This window comes from Crocodylus porosus, unplaced genomic scaffold, assembly GCF_001723895.1.
Source record: "Crocodylus porosus isolate Cpor-Errol unplaced genomic scaffold, CroPor_comp1, whole genome shotgun sequence".
NCBI lineage: Eukaryota > Metazoa > Chordata > Crocodylia > Crocodylidae > Crocodylus > Crocodylus porosus.
Window position 1 is genome coordinate 5,823,000 of NW_017728928.1, and position 22,031 is coordinate 5,845,030.

The 22,031-nt window shown below is 42.4% G+C and overlaps 1 protein-coding gene across 11 annotated transcripts in view; it reads left to right on the top strand.

Annotated features, from left to right (window-relative positions):
• The first annotated feature begins 8,693 nt into the window (after nucleotides 1–8,693).
• The window catches only part of PECAM1 (platelet and endothelial cell adhesion molecule 1), a 43,884-nt gene continuing 30,546 nt past the window's right edge, over nucleotides 8,694–22,031 (top strand). For 7 of the 11 annotated variants that reach the window (XM_019542390.1, XM_019542392.1, XM_019542395.1 and 4 more), the window contains exons 1-7: nucleotides 8,695–8,982; nucleotides 9,096–9,119; nucleotides 11,730–12,023; nucleotides 13,205–13,504; nucleotides 14,182–14,448; nucleotides 16,304–16,567; nucleotides 17,248–17,532. In XM_019542390.1, the coding sequence (XP_019397935.1) occupies nucleotides 8,949–8,982; nucleotides 9,096–9,119; nucleotides 11,730–12,023; nucleotides 13,205–13,504; nucleotides 14,182–14,448; nucleotides 16,304–16,567; nucleotides 17,248–17,532 (1,468 nt within the window). In that variant the 5' untranslated portion in view covers nucleotides 8,695–8,948. Of the gene's footprint in view, nucleotides 8,983–9,095; nucleotides 9,120–11,729; nucleotides 12,024–13,204; nucleotides 13,505–14,181; nucleotides 14,449–16,303; nucleotides 16,568–17,247; nucleotides 17,533–22,031 lie in introns of all 11 variants that reach the window. The other 4 variants (XM_019542394.1, XM_019542398.1, XM_019542400.1 and 1 more) reach the window with 2 other exon arrangements.

The following is a 22,031-nucleotide window of genomic DNA, read 5'->3' on the forward strand; positions in this document are numbered from 1 at the left end:
GGGCTGCAGCCACCCCAAAATTCACTGTAGTCCCCCTCCCTGTGCCACCGCCAGCCCAGCCCAGCCCCTGCTGGTAAGAGCCTGCCACCACCTCGGCCCCAGCCCACAGTGGCAGCCCACCCCACCCCGTGCGCAGATTGGGTCACATGTCCCCATGCCCTCCCAGGGTGCATGCGGCAGTAGTAGCCACCCCCCACTTCCCAGACCAGCTGCCCATAGCTCCATCCAGTGCTCCGCCCACGGGGGCCTCTGCTCTCTCCATGCCCCTTCCCTCCCCCCTTGCTCCTTCCCCCACAACAGAGTGACCAGCCAGACGCTGCTCTTCATGCTGTCTGGCTGCACATCGGCAATTGGATTGGTATTGGCCGATATGGCTTGTTAAAAATGAGCCGTCGGTATTGGCCCCAAAAATCTCTATTGGTGCATTTCTATTTTCTGCCAAAATTCACTGTAGTCCCCTCCCAGTGCCACCGCCCTCCCCAAGCGCAGCCCCAGCCCGCCTATCCCTGCGCCCCCAAGATAAGCTGCTCTGTCCCGTGTGCTACCCCTGCTGTGCAACACCTGCCCCTGCCCCACTCCCTCCCTCGCTGCTGGGGCCTCGATCTGCCCCCTCCCCTACAACAGACTTACCAGCCAGACGCTGTCAGACTGTGCTCTTGGCTGCCTGTGTGCTGTGCTGTGCTGTGCCTGTGCACGAGCACGGAGCATTTATCAGCCACATTATTGGCCGCATCAGGCAAAAAACAGTTGCCGATACTTTCAATTTTTCTTATATCAGTGCCAGTCCGATATAGGACCGATGTATCGGTGCACTTGTAGCAGAGGGAATATTGTGAAATGTGGTCAGACATCAAGATGCTTGTGGTTGCATTAGTGATGGTGTTCCACGGGGTGGTGCTGTTGTGAAATCTTACTCTGTTTTGAAGGCAAAAATCTCACACTGTTTCCTGGAAGTTGCAGGCAGGTCTTTAACCTTCAGGCAGAAATGGCTCTCTTCCCCCCTAAAAAAAGAACAAACTAGATAAAACGCCCCTAGATAACGCCCTAGATAAAACACTCAAACATCTTGTTGTTAAAGAAGGACAATATCGATCGACGTTTTTAAAAATAGATGTAGAAGTAACAATTCATTCAATCGTTCCTCTTAAATTCATCTAGGCCTGCAAAAATGACCTGTTTCATACCATTCCCTTAAGTGGAATGGAGATATATGAGCATATTAAAGATATAGAAGTGATAATATCCACAAAAATAGGGCTCCAGTGATCAGAAACTGGTAAATTATAAATTGAGAAACCATGGTAAAAATGATCAAAAGCCAAAACATATACATCCTGCTTCTATTGAAGTCAGTGGCCAAATTCCCATTGACTTCAATAGGAATGGAATCAGATCCATTGCCTTTTTACAAGAAATAAAATAAGATGCAGTTTTTACCACATCCCTTTTAATTGGCATAGTGGGAGCAAAAAAGATTAATTTTAAGGTAGAACTTAAAAAATTGACAAAAGGGATTATGACTAGCGCCTGTGACAGCAGAACCAGCTGTCGTGTTGTGTCCTGTGTTTCTAGCCAAAGGGTAAATGATAGTTCTGGCTTTGGCTCATCTGAGCTGTGTTGCACTGCTTTGCACATGTCTAGGTGCTTTTTTTCCTCCCACGAAGGAGCAAAGTATTTACATGGGACTTGGAGATGGCCCACAGAAACTGGTTCTTTTCCAAAAAAGTTAAAATCTCTCCAGTAAGGGATGTTTGCAAACAGGAGACAGAACATAAGGTCGTAGGATGGAGCCTTCTGGAGCTGAAGGAAGGAGGTGAGAGTGGTGGAGAACCTGTTGGAAGTAGCAGGTGCTTGTGGAAAAGACATATCAGTCCTGAAAACCAGTGATACAACAAGTTCCTTAGTGATATGCCATCTTTGTGCTGTGCTCTAGGCGCTGGCCTACTGGGGAGTTGACAAAAATCACTTCTCTCTCTGACTTGGGAGGTAAGGCTGGGTATGAAGTGATTGATAACAAATTACTAACGTCTGTGAAATCACTGTCTTCCCCATACCTTTCTTGCCTAGTGTTTCAGTGGGTGGTGGGGATGAAAGGAGCTTTTGATGCTCTTCTGGGCCTTCATTCTAGAATATACTACAGATACAGTCTGGAATAGCCTTTTAGTTAGCTTTGTCTGATACTGTATCATCCAATCCTGGAAAAGACATATAGAGTGAACAAGATATGAGGAAAATATGCATTGGCCCAGTGGAAGTAGGTCCAAACCAGAGTCTTGCATTTGAAACCCTGATCTCCTGAATTTCAGAGTGTTGTGGTTAAAATCCCTGAAGCTGATCTTACCTCTGTGATTTTGGTTCTGAGCCAGCACCAGAAATGATCTGTTTTTTCAGAGTCATTTTGGATGGTTCCCAAAATGGCAGCAATCTTATGAGACTGGTAGATTTTGTGAGGTATCCTCAGTTTAAAGCAGGAATCTCATGAGAGCAGTTCATAAAGTTTTGCTGACCTGTCCTACCCTCGTTAATCCAAAAAGCCAGACTCACAGCCTCAGTCTGACCTCAGCCATCTTGACCTACTCAAGTTAGTACTCAGTTGTATTAGCCCACATGCACTTTCTGTCACTCTCTGGGGCTAGGAGGATGCAGCCTTTTTTGTCTCCTTGTGGGAAAGGTGGGTTGGCTTGTAGAGAGCTTTGTATGTCTGTGCTGCATTACTTTACAGGGGCGGAGGGGGGAAATCGCCTTCCTTCCTATTTTCTTCCTATCAATAGCAAAGTTTATCAATCTTTGTTCTCCATCTGGCATATGCCCTCCTCCTCCTTTCCTCTACCTGGCTCTGGAGACCTTTGCTGGAGGCTGGCCAAGCTTTCAGTGCTTTGTTGCAAGAGTGTGTTAAAGGAACCAGGTTAAGCAGAATAAATGCTATTACTAACAAACCGGCTTACTTCCTGATCATTAATTGCTATGGCTACTGCGCTATTTTCCCCCTGCAAAATAGCTAGTTGGATGCTTGCTAATGTTATTGATGCATCATTATATAGATGAGAGTTTCCTTCCTGCTTCCTGCTGCAAAATGCCACAGTAATGTATGTAACACGCGGATTATAGCACAATTTATACCTGAAAGCTATAGGCTTGGGAAAAAACAGTTCCCATTGACCCCAAAAGAAACAAAAGGATTTTCATGTAAACAATTCAGGTTACAAGAACTCTGCCTCTCCATTTTCATATTTCCTTGATTATATTACTAAGCACTGATATACTGTTCTAACTAATCAGCCCTCACAATACATCCGATGTAAACATATGTCTATTATTCATTTTTTACAGGTGGGGGAAATAGAGACAGGGACAGACTGAGGCCTAGTGCTGCAAGAGTAAGTAGTGGCTTGGGGCATTTCAGTTTGGGGTGACTTGAGAGAAACACAGTCCTGGTTTGGAAAAAACCTTTAGGGTCATCTGCTCAGGATTCCTTAAACCATCCCAGGTAGATGCCTCTTCAGCCTCCAGGGAAGGGGGTTCCTCCACTACTTCAGGGAACTTTTCCCATTGTCCTATATTGTCCTTACAGTTGGGAGATTTTTCCTGATATTTGTTTTAAATCTGCAGTTTAAACCTATTGCATGTGTTCTCCATTTTCTTTATGGTGATCTTTCAAATATTTGAAAATTGATACTATCATGTCGTGCCCCCCCCCCCAGCCCCTTAATCTACTTTTCTCTATATTAAGCATACCAAGGTCCTCCAATCTTTCTTCATATGGCTTGCTTTTTCAACCCCTTTACCTTCCTCACAGTTCACCTCTGGACCCTCTTATGGTTCTGTACACCTTTTTTTAAAAGTGTGCTGTCCAAACCTGAACACTGATGAGTAGAGCTGGATTATCATGTCCCCTCTGTGTTTTGCATACAGTGCTTCTGTTAAAGCAACCCAAAACTCCTTTTGCTTTTCTTGTGACAGTGTCTCATTGTTCACTTGTTTAGCAGTGCTACTTTCAAACCAGTTATCCCCTGTGCTGTACCTGTTGATCTGTATCTGTTGATTCATTTTAATTCCTCATACTTTACATTGTTTTAAATTTAATTTTGTTACTCTCTGTAACTTGATTCTCTATCCAGATTTATCCAGAGCTCTTTGGATTTTAATTCAACAGGTATGCGACACCTCTCTTTCCTTGTGTCTAAATCATTAATAAAAAAATGTTAAATAGCACTGAATGCAGAACAGACACCTGTGAACCCACCTGAGACCTCCTGCTAGTTTAATATCAAGCTGTTTATAATTACTCGTTGCTTGTGGTTATTCAACTAATTGCATGTCTGCATAATGGTAATTCCATCCAGTTCATATTTCTCCAACTTATTTATGAGAATGGCAGGGAGACTTTATTAAAAACAGTATTAAAGTCCACGTATGCCATGTCCACTCCATTCCCCTTATCCACCAAACTAAGTTACCCTGCCAGAAGGACAGGGACATTTTTTACATGATTTGTTCTTAAATCTGTATTAGTCACTTGTGATCACTCCCTCCACTTCCAGATATTTACAGACTGACTGGTTTATAATTTGGTAACTTATCAGGTTAAAGGGGTCTGATCTTCAAAACAGGCTAGACTTGCTCTGTGAAAATCAGTTTCTTTAATGTTTCTCAGTTGAGGTGCCCTAGTAAAATCAGTTGTCGTATTTGAAAATTAAATCCCAGCTGACTTGATCAGAGTTCTCCAGTGAATCAGTGTCAAAGACTGAGTGAGCTTTGCAGTGTCCTGTCTCCCATCTGTAGCTTTGGAACAAAATTGTGTTGATTTAAAAATGACTGGTAGGCTGAGGAAGGAATATTCTGGGTGATAAGAGGACATTACCCGTGGAATACCCTATGCACGAAAGATTAAATTTTACCTGAAAAGCTGAACTTGCTGAGGTTAGCATTATTTTTATTACAATGCTACTCGAATTAAAAACAAAAACACCTATTTTTTCTCAGAAGAACAAAATAAATAATTGCCCAAGGACAGACCAGTTCATCAAACCAGAGCATGGGAGCATATGCATGACATATTTACTACACTGTAAGTTAACATGACACACTCTCTGCATCTGTTAGAAATCACTTGGATCCACAGTAAAGATACCCCTTGATAATTTATTCAGTGCAGATTCGCTCCCTACTACCTAGGTGGCCAGGTGCTATACTAGCATCTGCTGTGGGTGGCTATCTTGGGAAATCTGTTTATGCCTGCTCCTTACTAGACAGTAAATGTACTACAAAATAAAATCTGTGGTAAATTACCCCCTAGTAATTGTCGTGTGTCTGCACTTATATACACTCGGCACAGAAAGGCCCTGCCTGCTCCTGACTTATTTTCATAACATCTCTCCCCACGGCTACCGCTGCTGCAGCTCTACCACTGTTACTTCTGGTGTAAGTGCTGATGTGTGCAAACTACTAGCGGTCGTTGTATTTCAAACACAATGTCACTTATACCAATTCTGAGAAAAATCAGATGTCAGAGTGGTTAAAAGTTAGCAGCTGTTCCACAGTAATTCTTGAGCCATCGTTGTTATCCCTTAAGGGAGCTGCAGCAGTGACAGCGATGGCAGGAAACTCAATAGAAAAAGAGTGTCATGTAGACAGGTTTAGAAAAGTCATGGTTTGTGGCCAGATCAGAGAGATGCAATCTGCTGAGGTTTGAAATTTGAATTCTTGCTTAAAACTCTAATTTAGAAATCTTGGTACATTTTCAAGGTACTTGTGTATTAATGTATTAAAAACTGAGCAAAAATTTACTTCTCTTGTCTGTGTCTTGTACAATAATAGTGGTAAACCATAATAAAGGGTCAGATTCTGAAATCCCTACTTAGCTTTTACATAGTCTGTCAGCATAAATTCTTCATCAAATATTGACACATCAGAGAAGTTATAGGAAAACTCATCACTTTAAAGCTAAGGTATAAAACTGGCCCATTAGTCCATTAAACTGAGCCCAAAAGAAAATATTCCACAGTACTTTTGGTTTTGTCACAATTTTGTTTGGTAAAAGAGAGAATATTTTATATTCATGTCCATACACATATGCTCATTTCCTCTTTTTCTGTGTATATTTTAGGTTATCTTTCTTATACGCACACTGAACTAGGACTTTAGGTTCTTATACGCACACTGAACTAGGACTTGGCTCAGTGATGAGAAACATTTTTTATGACTAACAGTTTAGTTTTATGTCCAGTTTGTTTGTGTGCTGTTGTGGGTGGATGTTGCTATCATTCTTTAGCTAAATCCTGAAATTCATGTCTTTACTCTGAGTGTGTAATAAGTTATTTCCTGTATCTATGCAGGCACACATTGCCCTGGCATGTGTATAATATACACATCATGGGTGTGAATATTCCCTAAAAGGTGGGTGCCTGTGTAAAGCGCCAAAGCCAATTCCAGCTGTCTCAGATGTCCATGACGTGAGCGGTTTTCCTGTGCTCTGCTTTGCCAGCTTCTTCTTCTTTTTTTTTTTTTTCCTCTTTTGCCAAAACAGAGCTAGAACAAAGCCAGAGCGGCTGCTGTGGAAGATTTTCTATTGGACTCATTCAGCCACTACCATGTTACTTCTCAGCAGTGTTCATATACTTTAGGCCACAAAAAGGGTTAAAATAGTTTAAATATTTACCATCAAGGCTGACGCCAGAGTTAGTTCCACTTTTTTGTTTCTGAGTCTGATTGAGGGTCTCTTTTCCCTTTCACCAACATCTGAGCAGAATTGCAGCATGTTTGTTTTAGCTGAGGTAACATTTTCCATGGGGCTCTGCTGACAGTTCCTGATTCCTAGTTTCTCTGACTCAGTTTGCGAAGATATGAAGTGAAATTTCGAACCAACCTCTTAATTCCTCTCTGTTATTAAAACCTACCATTTTTGCAAATTTCTGCATGATTTAAGAATAAAAAACAGAGTGACAGAAGCAAGGGTTGGGGGCAGAGGGAAATGGTTATGCCACTTGAACTGAAGTCGACCATTTTGCTCTGCTCTTGCTCTGAAACCTCACTTCACTTCCAGCTTTGAAGCCGTTCTCAAATCTTATTTTTATGCTGGCCTCTAGGTCCCAGGATGACCCCAATATTGGGGTACAAACTCAATATGACCAGCCCCCAGTACTTTAAAGCCATGAATCAAATTTAAGAAATCCTACTATTTTAAAAAACATTAGTACATTTGAGGTTGTCTTGGTGTTCAGACTCCTCTCTTGCACAAATCCGCCCAAATCAATATTCCTTGTTTCTAAGCTGTTAGTGTATACATGGATTGTGTTAATTCAGGCTTTTTTTCACAACAGAAGGGCTTACAAGATTATGAATCTTCTTTGTGAAGAATTTTGAAATGTTGAGATTTTAGTTCCAATTTAAAATTAATTAAACAGCTTTAAATCTTTAGTGGAACATAACTTCTTCACAGCTTTATGTTGAAGTTCATACCATGACTCCAGTTCATTGTTGCCTGGACCCTGGTATTGGGTGGGGTGGATAACATTAAAATGTGCAAAGGGAGGCATTTTGTACACATTCCCTTCAGTTCCTGTCTAATTCTGATTTTAGTCTACTGGAATTCATTTCAGTGTTTTGGCTCAAAGTGAAACTCATCCAAAACCACACGTTTCAGTTTGATCTAGAAACTATGCATTTCAGTGTAAAAATTACAAAAATGAGCCCTGTTCACATTATATCCAGCTTTGAGAAAAGTTCACCCACTTTTCAGCCTTAAATGATTCTAACCAAATGCCTAGATTCAAGCAGCCTCACGATTTTGGAAAGTTTAGCTCTGGCTCTGAAGTGTGCCTCATCTTCAGTTTTGCCATTGCTGCTTTGGATTTCTAATGGAAGAAAAGTCCCAGAACCAAACAATATCTAGGCACATTTGAGTTTAATGAGTATGGATATATTTTGCTTCCTTTTAAATATATAAGATAAAGAACTCTTTTACCCATATCTTTATCATACATACTATGGCAGCTATAGTATATGTAGCTGTATGTTCTATATATAGAATGTATAGCTATATACGATGGGATCTCATTGACCTTGGAGCTGAATCACTAAGTCTGCTTTAAATGGCTTGAACTTGCTGCAGTATTTATACACATCTCAGTAAAGATATCAGTTAGGGCAGAACTGCTAATCAGCAGGGTTCCTGGTTTTCTCTGATTGACAGAAATCCCCAATTTTTTATAAAATAAGTAACACCACTTATTTATTTATTTATGGTGTGTGTGTGTGTGTGTGTGTGTGTGTGTGTGTGTGTGTGTGTGTGTATATATAGAGAGAGAGAGAGAGAAAGGCGATTCATTTCAATCATGAAAAAATGTGGATCTGGGTTTCCTTTTTTAACTGAAAATTGGCGATTTTTTTCAGAGAAAACCAGGATCCCTGCTAATTGGCAATATAGAGGGGAAAACAGAGTTATATATCCAAATCCACTGGAAGCGTTTTTAGTGTCAGGCTGCAGAGCATAACACTGTGGGAGGCCAGTGAAGTCAATCAGCAAATGTAACTCCAGTTTTAAATGGTTAAGTCTCACTAGAGGTGCAGGATAAATGTCACAGGACTTCTTGTTGTTTTAATACACCTTAAGAAACTAAACAAAGCAAATGCGTTTTGTGGCTCCCTCAGGAAAAGACTAGTCACTTCCTGAGCAGTAATCTGCCTGCTAGCAGCAGATAGATTCTCATTGTTTACCACTTCCAGTTTCCAGTAATGGGAATGATTGCTTGACTAATACCTAGCCAGTTTCTGCTGCAAATTTGGAAATAACTACTTTTCAGAGAGGAGCTGCTTTAGCTGTTTCTTTCAAAACACCATAGACCAAAAATAGATATTTTTACCTCGTTTAGGGTCCTTGAGGCATAGTCAACCAGAGCTGATGAACATAGTTTTCTTTTGGAACTAGGTGGCTGCTCTCCAGTCACAAGATGTATCTTGCTCTCCTGGTGATCCTCTTGCACTGTAAGTTCAAAGTTAAATATCCATCTGTATCTTTACTGCTTCAGTTTTACTGCTATTACTACCCTCCAGTTATTTAGCTTTGAAAATAACAAAACGTTCCATTAATTTTCCAGGTTCAAGCCTTAAAGCCCGTGAAGGTGAGTTGTGGAATTCTTTTTCAGTTTGTTGATATGTAAAGGACTGATTTCCAAGCTGATCTGAAACTCTGCTGGTAAAGCTCCATAGTCGAGTTACTCTAGATTTGAAATAGTTGTAAATATGAGCAGAATTTGGGCCACAAATTTATCTCGGGTAAAACCTGCATACCTGAAGAGTGCCAACATATACTTTTTAGACCCTCAGAAAGAGACAGACTCCAATCCAGCCATTTCAAGTGAAATCTGACTAGTGAAGTTAGTTGCAATTTTGTGCTAACTTTAGTGGGAAATCCTGGCCACTGAAGTGATCTGTTGTGTAAGATTCAATATTGTGCTAGTGAAATAATCACTGAACTTAACTTTTGTCGGTATCCTGCAATATACAAAGTCTGCAGATATCTTTATTTAGTCTTTGACACAAAATATCTTGAAAAAATGCTAGTGAGAAGTTTTTGGTGCTGAAAACAGTTTAAATCAGCATCACACTACTTGCATCTAATAAAGAACTTTGGAATAGCCAGTGGAAGCGCTTGTTTAGGAAGGGGAAAGGAAATTTAGGTATTGGCTTTCCCATTTTTTAAACAAAAAAGCTTTCTAGTCTGCCATAAGGAAGGAGGAAGTAAACATTTTGTAAATATAAATTAAGAACATTTGCAAGATGTAAACGTTTTTGTTCTAAGAGCATTGCTAGCTTGGAAGATAGTTGAGCTTGCATGAGTCTGGAACTGGAAAAAGTGGGTAACATTTCTGCAGGCTGTTCTTCTCCAGCCTCCCTCTCCCACCCTTGGAGATGCCTGGCCCCAAACTGACCCACTCAAAGCAAAAAAGGTGATCTTCATAAGCCCTTTTGCGAGCCCAACATCAACGTTATCTCTGGCAAGGAAGAGTTATAATTCCTGGATAGGAAGGGCTCCACCAGATAAAGGAGCATTGTCACAGCTGACTAGCAAATCAGTGCTCTATGCCCTGAGCAAACTGGATATTCCCAGAGCTGTACAAAAAAAGCAAAAAACCCATAACCATTTTTTCCAAGACCCGTTTATAGCTGCATGAATAAAATGTGTAGCACATAGTTTGTCGTACTTGTGGCATTAAAGAAATAAGCAGTGCATGCTTTCATGCTATTACAAAAATGTAACAGCTGAGGTACTTTCTTTCCAGCTGTTTGAAAATGGCAGCCAAAACCCAATGGATGTGGGGGGAATTTTCATAATAAAAGTAGCATATTTATAAATAACAAAGATACATTTAGAGGGCTAGTGCTGCTGCTCTTAGTCGCATTGCTTTCAGTTGGGGGTTCTGCTTAAAAATTAATAGCGAGTTGTGGTCCAAAGAGGCTAGAATTGAGAGAGACCTAGATTCAGCAAACCAGAGAGAAATGTACTTTAAGCCTTTGAGACACATGCTTGAGTCCCGCTGAAGTCTTAGAGGGTGAGGTCCATCCTTGATTTAATTCCCCTCAGTAGAGTTAGACTGGATAGATTTGGATGGGCAAGCACAATACAAACTTCCCTGATTATCTGTAGTCCTGACATGTACTACCCGCTCCACAATATTCTGAATCTGGACTTTTCCTGAGCAGAGGCTGGAAATTTGCTAATTTATCAGTAGTTCTGACATTCTTTGTATGTAGCAACAGGAGATTCAGATCTTCAAAATTTTTAGGATTAAACCTTTGATTTGCATTTGTTTTTAAAAAAGCTGCAAATATTTGGTACATTTTTGCCACTCTGGAATGCACTGGCATTTAATGAAATGCCAAAGAAGCATAAGAAAACCGGTAAGGTTTGCCTGATTGCAGCTTATGGATGTGGAGGCAGATATGAGTTAGGAAATCATGATGTCTAATTGAGTTTGGGCCAGCAGCAAACAACAAGAAATTGTCAAAATCTTTATCCTTTTTTCTCTGAAGAAAAGGGAAAGGGAAAATAATTGAAGAAAAAATATTGGGCTGTTTTTAACTTTTGCTTTTTTGCTACTCATTTACAAAAATGGCCATATTTAATTAATATGAAGTTGGGATCACAAAGTAACTAACTATAGGAAATGTGCTATAAACATGTTGCTGCCTTGCATGGCTATGAGATAAAACATGTGCATTACAGATGAAGGATTGGCCGTATTTTTATACTGTCTTTTGCTGGTGGCCTTTCACGGAAGGGAAGATAAATAAAGCCTGATCTTCCAACTTGTACTCATGTGAGTAGTCTTTACTTCACATGAGTAGCTCCACTGATTTCAGTGGGACAGTTTTCACGGGGAAGGAGGACCTGGATGTTTGGTGACAGGAGAGCACAGGTAGTGTTAAATGCTGCAGCTCTGGGAGCCCCATGCGGTTAACATTGCCGCTGTTCCTGTGTTGCTAAATGTTTGGAGCCACAGGGAGCCCCTGAAGCCAGACGATGTGGCCCTGAACACTGGATCCAGCTCACAGACTGGCTGCACACGCTTATCCAGCCCACATGCCTGAAAGTTTGAGCACCACTGATCATGAGTACCCCAAGTTGCTTTTCAGGATTGAAATGAATGTCGTGTAGCTGCTCCCAAGAGCAGCATTGCTTTACATAAACTGGAAACTCAATGTGATTTATTTTCCCCCCCTTCATCTAGTTTTTACCATCAACAAGGTTGAAATCCGGGCTGCCCCATCGCTTCAAGTGCCTAATGGAGATGCACTTACCATCCTCTGTATTGCAGACATTAGCAAATCTGGGAACTTCATGATAGAACATAATTTCACATTTTTTAAGGATGGCAGGATTCTGTCTGATATCACATCATTGCAAAACAGGACAGAGTATAAAATACCGGCAGCTAGATTTGCAGACACAGGAGAGTATGTCTGCATGGTGAAAGCCAAAGAGAAGAAAAAAAAAAGTGACGTGATGCTTGTTAAAGTCACTGGTAAGTATTTCTTCAACCATAGCTTTCTTCTGTTACAGCTAGCAGAGCAGATCACTGGCTGGAGCTATTATGATACTCTGACTTAGCTCTTATACAGCGGCTTTTTCAAAAGTGCCCTACGAGAGGCTGGTAACATTATTTAAGGAAAGGGAAACTGAAGCCCAAAGAGATGAAGTGACTTGTCCAAGATCACCCAGCAGGTCAATGCAGAGTCAGAAATAGAGCCCAGGTCTTCAGGATCCCAGTATAATACTCCTCGTGCTAGACTGCTGACGAGTGTGCTAAGACCTTAGGCAGATGTACTTTTGAAGTGCTTCAAATACCGCTCTACTGTGGAGCGCTTTAGACCATAGAAGTTCATGCAACCCCCTGCCACAGCACTTCAGTCACCGCAGTAGCATGCTGCAGCATGCTCTCCAAGCAGGGCCTGTGACGGGCACACACACACACACGGTGTGCCCATTTCTGTGGGTCTGCTCCCCCTGCATGCTTTCTGTGGTGGGGGAGGGAAACAGGGCAGACAGCCAATAAACCCTCCCCAGCATGCTTGGTCTCCAGCCCACCACCAGTTCTTGAGGCAGAGGTGTACAAGTTTGCCAAAGGTAGTTGAGCACCCACTTGCTGGAACCAAGAGTCCAAAGACCTTGTACCACTTCCATCATCTCTTATAAGGACAGGAAATAGATATGTATCCATTTTTTCTTCCATAATGTTCCTCGTTTCTCTATGAGTTGCATGGTTCCTCTTGAAATATCAGCCTCCTGAACATCTTGGTTTAGGGTTGACTGGCAACAGTTGTCCCAATATGTAACCTGCCTTAATGGATTGATATTTGCAGTCACAATATCCAGATGGGAAATACAGTTTCTCACCTTGCTTTTTCCCCAAATCGGAGTTGGAGACATTGAGGAGGAAGTGTTCTTCATTTCCAAAGAGTGAGCTACATGCTTCAAACATAGTGACATGAATGGCGCCACAAGGGGCTGTTTGTCCATTCGATGGCACTATCTGCACAACAGAAAGCTTTTCCCAAAGGTCACAGGTGCTCAGCTCCAGACTTCAGCTGCAACAGCAATCTGATATTGGTCCATTAGAGCACCAGTGACAGAGATAGCAAGCGTAGCACAGCATCTGTATTAGGGATACCTAATGATACTGGCTTCTTTTTTTTTCTGCCACAGGGCTACCGAAGCCAAAACTGACTGCTCTGAAAACCATGGTGACAGAGGGGGAAGAATTACCTTTGAAGTGCGAAGTTCCAGAAGAAGCTCCTCCACTTACTTTCACTTTCCAGAAGTTACTGACCCCTGGAGGGCCAGTAACAAGAACAAAGGAGGAGTTGGATAAACATTTTACAACAGTAGAATTTCTAGTTGAACCTGGGGAAAAAGTATTGAAATTTCAATGTATTGCCAGCGTGTATTCAGCACATGGTATGCAAGAGTCAGTCCCAAGCAACGAGCAACTTGTAACAGTTGTGGGTAAGGTGTTTTGTTTTTCACCTTTTATATTTTTTCTTCTTAAGTTGCTTGCCTGGGTAGAAACCGTGGATGCCTTGAATTGCAAAAGAGTAGTCTACTAGTTAAGTGTCTGGGTGTGAATGTTGCAGTGTTACAAATGGCAGAGCAGGTCTGATTCTTTGGCTTACCAAAAGGTAGAGAGAATTGTGAACAGAAAATACTGTTCCAAACCCTCTCTCATTTCAAGAGTGCTCAGGATTCATTTGGTGGCTTGGGCCTATTTCATATACAAAACTTCAGACAAGCACATTTTAATCTGGGCTCTTTAAGTGGTGGATTACAATCAACTTGCCCATCGTTCTGGGTGAAGTCAGTCCAAGTTGTGGGTGTTTACCATGCCCAGCAAGGAGTCTTGATTAAACATACAGTGTCCATTACAGGGTAGGATATTTCATGCTTATTAGGAGAGATGGAGGGCAATGGCAAATAGAAAAGCGACTTGGAGTCCTGCTGAACTATTGGCTATTTTGTTTCAGAATCTAAGATTTAACTTAAAATAAAGGAAGACCCTTGCTAGAGCTTTCACCATCTGAACAGATGCAGGTGTTTCCTGGGTAATGCACTCCAAAACAGCCAAGTAACCATAGCAGTAAACAACTGTTTATTTTCCCCAGTAATATGACTTTAATCTTTTGTAGAACCCTTTTCAACTCCTACTCTGGTCATCGAGCCTTCCCTGAACATTACAGAAGGAGATAACGTTAAACTGGTATGCAGAGTTGTAGTCCGAAACTATGACATTGAAATCATCATCCAGAAAGACAAAGTAATATTGAGCAGTGCCAGGGGCCAGAACTTTTTGACCTACTTTACGAAAGTGAGGACGGAAGACAGTGGCAATTACACATGCAAGGTGGAACTGGGGAGTGTTTCCAAAGAAAAGACCGTGAACGTGGTTGTGACGGGTGAGATTACTATTAAATCTAGATCTTATAGAATTGAGTGAACTTTTCACAAACGTGTTTGCTAGAGATGGATTTGAGCTGTAACAGTTTATATCCACAATCTAAACTTCCCCTCAATGAGTGAGTGCTTAGATTTGGGTTTCTGAGTAAGGTCCATCTTTAAGACTTTATCATCAAAATCCACACTCTACGGGGCATATTGAGAGGTGGTTGAATGCAAAAGGGAAAGATCCTGAGTGCTAAATCTGTTGTCACTGCATTTCTGGGTGGCCTTCAGCAAGTTGCAAAGACCCCACTTTCCCTAGAGATATAACGAAGTTAAAGTAGAGTTTGGGTGTCACTGCTAAGGCAAGGGATGTCAGATCAGTTTGAATGTTTGTGACTATGTAGCTGGAGATTCACAGGGGATAGAAAGACCCTTTAGTTTGAGTAGGAGAGGCCTGTACTTCTGAAGCTTAAGATTTCTGGGTTCTTACCTCCACATTGCAAGTGATATGTTTGTGAGCTATTATGCCCAGTGCTCGTGACCAGTAGCATACCATACCATAGACCATTCAGCCATTTTTGAATGTCTGGCTGGCTGGTGGAAAAAACAGCTTCTGTCATGTGCTGTAAGTCATTATTTAGGGATAGTCACACTGTCTAGGGCTTCTCAGCAATCCCCCTCCCCACACCAAACTAAGGAAATTTAAACATCACTGGCTTGAACCCTGAGCCCAGAAAGCTGAGAAGCTAAACCGCATTGCCTATTTACTCTTGGGGAGCGAGAGTTTCCTATTAACAAGACTTGAGTCCAAGGATTTCAAACAAACACATTTTATTGGGGGGGAAGGAATAAAAGGAAACGCAATATAAACTTGGGAAAACCAGATTAATAATGCAGCAACATCACATGAAACTCCCACCCTCGGTGTTGCAGTGGTAGCTTTAACCCCAGACCTCTTCTCATGGTTGTGCCTCATGAATAAAGTAGTTAGCTACAACCCTCCTCTGGTGTGTCCCACTCACAGTTAATGTTCCAGTTCTGGAATAGTTCGGACTTGGGGCAGGTCTGTGCTTCACTCTGAAGGGATGTGCTGCTCTGGGGGCTCTCTCATCTCTTCTGTCTGAGGCGGCCATAGCTGTGGCGCTGGGCAGGGAAGCTTTTGTTGGATTCCCTTACCTAAGCTGCTGCTTTTTGTGGTTTCAGCTCAAGCAATCTCATCTCTATTTGCCCCCTTCCCCCCCCCCGCCCCAAAGCTACCTCTTTGCTGTATTGTCATATCTATTTCCCTTGACATCTCAAAGCTGCCTCTGCATCATCATAGTTCTTCAGAGATGGATCACATTCAAGGCCCCAACAGAGGCAAAGCTCCAAGCAGAACTTCCCACTCCTCGTTTCCACTCTCTTTACCTTGCCCTAGCTGTGTTTGCCCCATTACTCCAGACTACAGTAAGGCATCCCCACACTGCAGGCACACAGCTCTCTTGTCCATTCATGACCTGGCAGGGATAATAGAGGATCATGTTTATTACTCACCAAATTAACAAATAATATTTTATGTCCCAAACTCTTGAAGAAATGAAATGCAAATAAGGCCTGACCAGTGCAGGTATGACTCCTCCACATATGCTGCAAAGGGTTCTTTCCCTATGCAGTCCACCCGTCTCATACCCGTCTTTTCCCTGATCACCAGTAGCTGTCAACAATGATCTCTCCACTCTTGAGGCTTCAAGTGACAGGGCTTATACTGACATAATAAGAGCAACTCCTCATTTCATGGTATCCGTCCCTCTGGGAAGTTTGAGGCATGCTGCCCCCTTGCTCTTATGCACAATCTAAATTAATTATACTTATTCTCCATTTATTTTGCAGAGTTGTTTTCAAAACCAGAATTGGTTTATCCTGCGAAGACGATAGATGAAGGTGATTGGTTACAACTGCAGTGCAAGGTTAAAGGCTTATTACCCAAAACAAAGATCTCCATCAAAACAAGATATTTAGGAAAAGATAACATGTTGAATGATTCCAGCAGCTTCATTACTAGAGCCCATGTGAACGACACTGCGACCTATATTTGTACCGCTGAGATTAATGGAATCATTAAAGAGAGCGACCCTGTACAGATAAAAGTTTATGGTGAGTTGATGTAGTCTGGTCCTGGAAAAAACTTGAGCATGTAAGTAATTCAGTTATTTTCAGGATGTAGCACCAATCCTTTAACTTCGATATCACTACTATTTTTAAGGAGCAAGAAAATTACTATGAGACGCTCATAAAGTCTTGAGGTGCATACAGGATGTTTTCCATCCTAATTTAAACAGATTACATTTTTCCAAGGTCAGTCTTAAATGAGGATGAGAGCTAGTAGGCCTTTCTCTTTTGTCTAATGACTCCCTTCAAACACTGGCTAGAACCTATCCCTGTGAGTGTCTTATCTATCCAGCTTGATGCCAACTTTCTCTGTAGCTGCACACCTTTTTATACACCAGCTTTACCTGAAATGACATTAGCTTCTGCCTTGATATTTTTCTAACAGTCTTCCATCAGTTGGAGGCAGAGGTCATCTTGGTCAAGGGTGTCTGCACCCTAAGAAAGGCAAGGTGTTTGCTTTGCAACCAGTAGTGGTTCTCTTGAAGTGGTCACTTCAGACCATTGACAACATCCTGGCTTCCTTTTCCCCTCATGGATAAAAATATAAGCAATCTTTGGATATTAGCTAAGTATCATACATTTATAAATTATGTGTAAACTAACACAAGAGTCTTTAGTTAGTGCCTTTTCATAGAACCACATTAATAACTTTTTTCTCTTTTTAGCTCCAGTCTCCATCCCACAACTTTGGGTTGCCCCTCTTGTCCAGGAGGTGATGTTAGGGGGAGAAATACGTATTTGTTGTCAGTCTTTGTATGGAACACCACCTATAACATACAAGTTCTTCAGAGGAAACCAAACCGTTAACTCTAGCCAAATTTTTAATAAACTACCCGCTGAATTCATGGACAAACCAACTAAAGTAGGTGTGGAACAATACAGTTGCGAAGCTAGCAACTATCACTCTCATATTAGGACGAGGAGCAGAGAGCTAAACGTCACAGTAATAGGTAAGTGCAATTTGCTCTTCAACTGATGGAAGGAGAGGTGTGAGAATTGGAATTTTGGAAGTATCTGTAGGACCCTGATTGAATAGTCAAATTTATATTAAAACTTTTGAATAGTGATAAAATACTCTCTAGTGCTCACTTTGCTGTGGTGTAAAATACTGACTTTGCTGTGGTCCTTAAAACAAACTATGCTACTTGCAAACTGGGTCAAATTAATCAGAGTCAGGTTTATTTAATGGGAAAATATAGTCCATATATTTGCTGTGAATTTAAACTGCTTGAATTTAATATCACTGGAGAAACAAAATAATTTGTTCTTCAATACTTAGCAGTATAAATATGAACCCAATCCTGTATTTCTTATTCACCCAAGCAGGCCTACTAAAGCTAATAAGTTTTAGGATCAGGCCCCACTTTTTTATTGGCTTTTTGGTTTTCTTTTTGGCTAGACTCCATTTAAATATGCATGTAACTATAGTAGAACTGTTGTTATGATGATGCTTGCAATGCTTAGTGTGTACTGGTTTCAGTGGCCTGCCTAAATTACTCTAACATAGATTCAATTTTTCCAGGATTTTAATAGTTTAAAGTTAATCTCATGTTAGCAACCTTTGCAACAACTGCTCTTGGTGGGAGAGACAGGGTTAAAACCCCAGAGAGGAAAACTGCAGTGTAGCCAGCTGGAGTCATAGCATAGTCCAAGAAGGGTCTTTAGGACTCTTGAACCAAAGGAAGGAAGCATGTGACTCCACAGATCAAGAAGGAGCTACAGTGGAGCTAGCAGAGCTCTTTGGCCCAGAGGGAACAGGAAACCTGAAACCCTAGGGCAAGGTGTGAATTAGCAGCTCCAAGAGGGAAGGGTTGAACCTGACAGGTGCAAAGAGAGACTGTATTTTGTAAAAACTTAATAGGTCACACTCTGACAAGGGGAAGATAAATTTAAGAGTGAGTTTGATCTGTGAGTGAGTTATGAAGTGGCAAACAAAGGTGGGGTGAATAGGCCACTTAAGGATAATGCAGGGGCTGTTCCCTGCTACACATACAGGGAGTTTGCTCTCTCATCCTCTATGTGGGGAGAGGGTTGACAATGAACTCCAGGTACAATGGAGTGTCTTGTTTTGGGAGGGGTTAAATAAATGTGTTGTTATATATTTGTTAGATAAGCAAATGGCAAAGTAATGCTCTGGTACCTGAAATGAAAGGTCTTTAGTTCCTGGAAGATTTCATCCTGTAGTCTTGGGTTGGTCTCGGAAAAAGTTCCATCTCCCACAGACAAACTTTACACCTATGATGAAATGTTCCATTGCACCATAAGAGTGCAGTTCTCAGCTGTGGTCTTATCAGAGCATTTTAGGCAATGTTCAGCCACAGTCTTCATCATGAGGCTTTATGCGCTCTTGTAAGTATTTGGGATCAAACCATGGAGTACCTAGACGATATGGACCCAAGAGTTTGAATTTGATCAGTGAAGCCAGTGTGAAGAGTTAAAGGACCTCTGTGATGTACTCAGTGTATCTGGGTTTGTTCAAGAGAAGTGCTACAGCATTTTACACTGTAGCATTTCTGTGGTGTTTTGTTGAAAATTGCCGTAGTCTGGCCAAAAAGCGATAAAGGCATGAAAAACCGGGGCTAGGTTATCGTCCACCAGGATAGAGTCTTCCAACCAGCCAGAGGGGGAGAAATCATTTCCTGTTGCTGTGTGAGAGCCTAGTGTCAGAGATGTATTTGGTAGCCGTGTTGGTCTGAGGCAAAAAGAAATGCAAAACTCTACAACTCTTGGTTCAGAGGTGATACTTTTTATTAGACCAATGGTTCCCAAACTTTTTTTGCTGCCACCTTAAATCTGGCTTATGACCCCTGCCACTGACTCACTCAAGCCCAGCAGCACCAGCAGAGCCCGGGCAGGCCAGAATCGCGGGGGACGGTGGTGGCGAGAGCCACACATGGGCTGTGTGCGGGGGGAACCCCTTAAGCAGGAGGGACAGAGCGAGGGGCGGACCCCCTGCAACCCTGATTTGGGTTGCGACCCGAAGTTGTAAGCCACTGTATTAGACCAACTGAGAAATTGCAAAAAAAATTATCTTTTTCTGCAAGCTTTTGGGTGCACACACCTTTCCTCAGGCTCAGGGAAAATTAAAAATGGGAAAAAGTCCCTATAGGTAGGAAATAAACTTCATTTTTGCACAGAGGAAGCTGAAGGTGGAAGTCTGTTCCTCTGGGTCCATGAAAGTGTCTTTGTGAATTGCTTTTTGAGGTGCAGATGAGGCAGGAGTCCTTCCCCAGTGGTGTCAGAAACACCCAAGACTACTCCATATCTGCAGAGCATATTGATCAACTGCGAGTACATATCTCGTACCAAAGGAGTTGACACTGTAGTTTCACAGATTTCATAGACATTAGGGCTGGAAGGGACCTCGGAAGATCATGGAGTCCAGCCCCCCGCCCCAAGGGGCAGGAAGTCAGCTGGGGTCAAAGGATCCCAGCAAGATAAATGTCCAAATGTTTCTTAAAAGAGTCCAGAGTAGGTGCTTGCACCACCTCTGGGGAGAATCTATTCCAGGCCTTTGGGACTCAGACAGTAAAGAAGTTTCAAAGGCTTTTTTAAAGTCCAGATATATGATGTCAATCTCTTCTCTCTTGTCCAGGTGATATGTCACCTGGTTATTAAAGGAGATGAGATTGGTCAGGCAAGACCTGTGAGCCAGGAGTTTTCAAAGATATTTGCCCATGGCTGAACTATGACTCCTGCCAACTCCTTATGTACTCTGGGGTACAATCCATCAGGACCCGCTGACTTAAAGGTGTCCAGCCTCTCAAGGTGTTCCTTTACAAGGTCTGTACCTATGCTGGGTATAAATTCACCCTCACCCTGGCCATCCCACATCTTGCCCTTTGGGTCGATGAAAAACCAATGCAAAGTACCGTTAAGCAGGTTGGCTTTTTCCTGGGAGTTGGTTGTCAATTGTCCCATTTTGGTTTAGCAGGGGTCCAATGTTACCCCTGTTTTTCTTCTGACTCCCCACATACCTGAAAAAGGACTTTTTATTGTCCTTGATACGTGTAGCCAGGTGGAGTTCGGTTGCAGCCTTGGCTTTCCTGGTTCACTCCCTACAGGCACGGACCAGTGCAGAGTAATCCTCCTTTGTGGTGATTCCTATCTTCCATCCTTTATAAGCCTCTCTTTTTTGGTGTAGGAGGTCCATGAGTTCCCTGCTGAGCCAAGGGGGTTGCTGTGCCCTTTTGCTACCTTTCCTCTGAGAGGGAATGGACATCCCTTGTGCTTGCAAGGTAACTCCCTTAAGGAGTGACCACTCCTCTTCGACTCCTCTCCCTGCTGAGTCTTGGTCTGTTAGTGCCTCGACAACAAACCTCCTGTACTTATCAAATTCAGCTTTCCTGAAGTCAAGGACTTCTGCATTGCTGACTCACTTGCCAGCTTTGCGATGGATAGTAAAAGTGATCAGCTTGTGGTCGCTGTCTCTCAGCTTTCCTTTGATTTTTAGGTTGCCGACTAGATCATCTCCTTTAGCCAGTACCAGGTCCAGCAGCGCTTTACCTCTTGTTGATCCATAGATTTCTTGGGTCAGGTAGTTTGTCCATGCACAGGAGGAAGCTCTGCAATTGTTCAGATTTGGCCGAGCTCTCTCCTCATGAGATGTCCGGGTAGTTGAAGTCTCCCATGACGACCATGCATGGAGAGCATGTAGCCTCAGCCAGTTCCCTGGTGAATTCCTGGTCGAGCTTTTGTTCCTGGTTAGGAGGTCTGTAGGAGACTCCTACCATTGTGTCCCCTGTCCCATGTTCCCCACATATTTTAACCCAGAGGCTCTCTAGTTGTCCTCCCTGGGTACAAGTGTCAGCTTGCAGGGATGCATAGCCCTTCTTGACATAAAGCTACACCCCCACCCCTTTTTTCTGCACGATCTCTCCTGTACAGGGTATAGCTGTCTATACCTGTGGCCCAGTCATAGGTGGAGTCCCACCAGATTTCTGTTATCCCTATGAGATCGTAGTCTTTCTTGTTTGGTAGGACCAGTTCCTCCTCTTTGTTCCCCAAGCTCCTGGCATTGGTGTACAGACACGTAAACATCCCATTGGGAGCCCTAGGCTTCCTCACAGTCTCAGGGGGACACCGTTCGAGGGCTGGGGTAGGAGTAGATTCCCTTGGGTGTCCTAGCTTGTTGGCTTTGTAGTTGTTGCCTAGTGGGCTTGCTTTGGTGGTTGTCCACCCATCTCCCAGCAGGCTTAGTTTAATGCCCGATCGAGCTTGTTCTTCAAAATGCCTTTGTCTGTCTAGCAGCATCACTTCTGCCTTGCTCAGGTTCAGCTTCAGCCACTGAAGTCGTCATTCAAGAGTGAATCAAGTCCAAGCCCTGGACTATATTTGTGATAGTGGTATTGTTGTATGTGGGGAAGGATAGGTAGAGTTTGTGTAACATTTGTATGTTGCTAGCACCTGAGTCCCAGTCCTTTGACCAATTCAGCAAGTGTCTGCATAG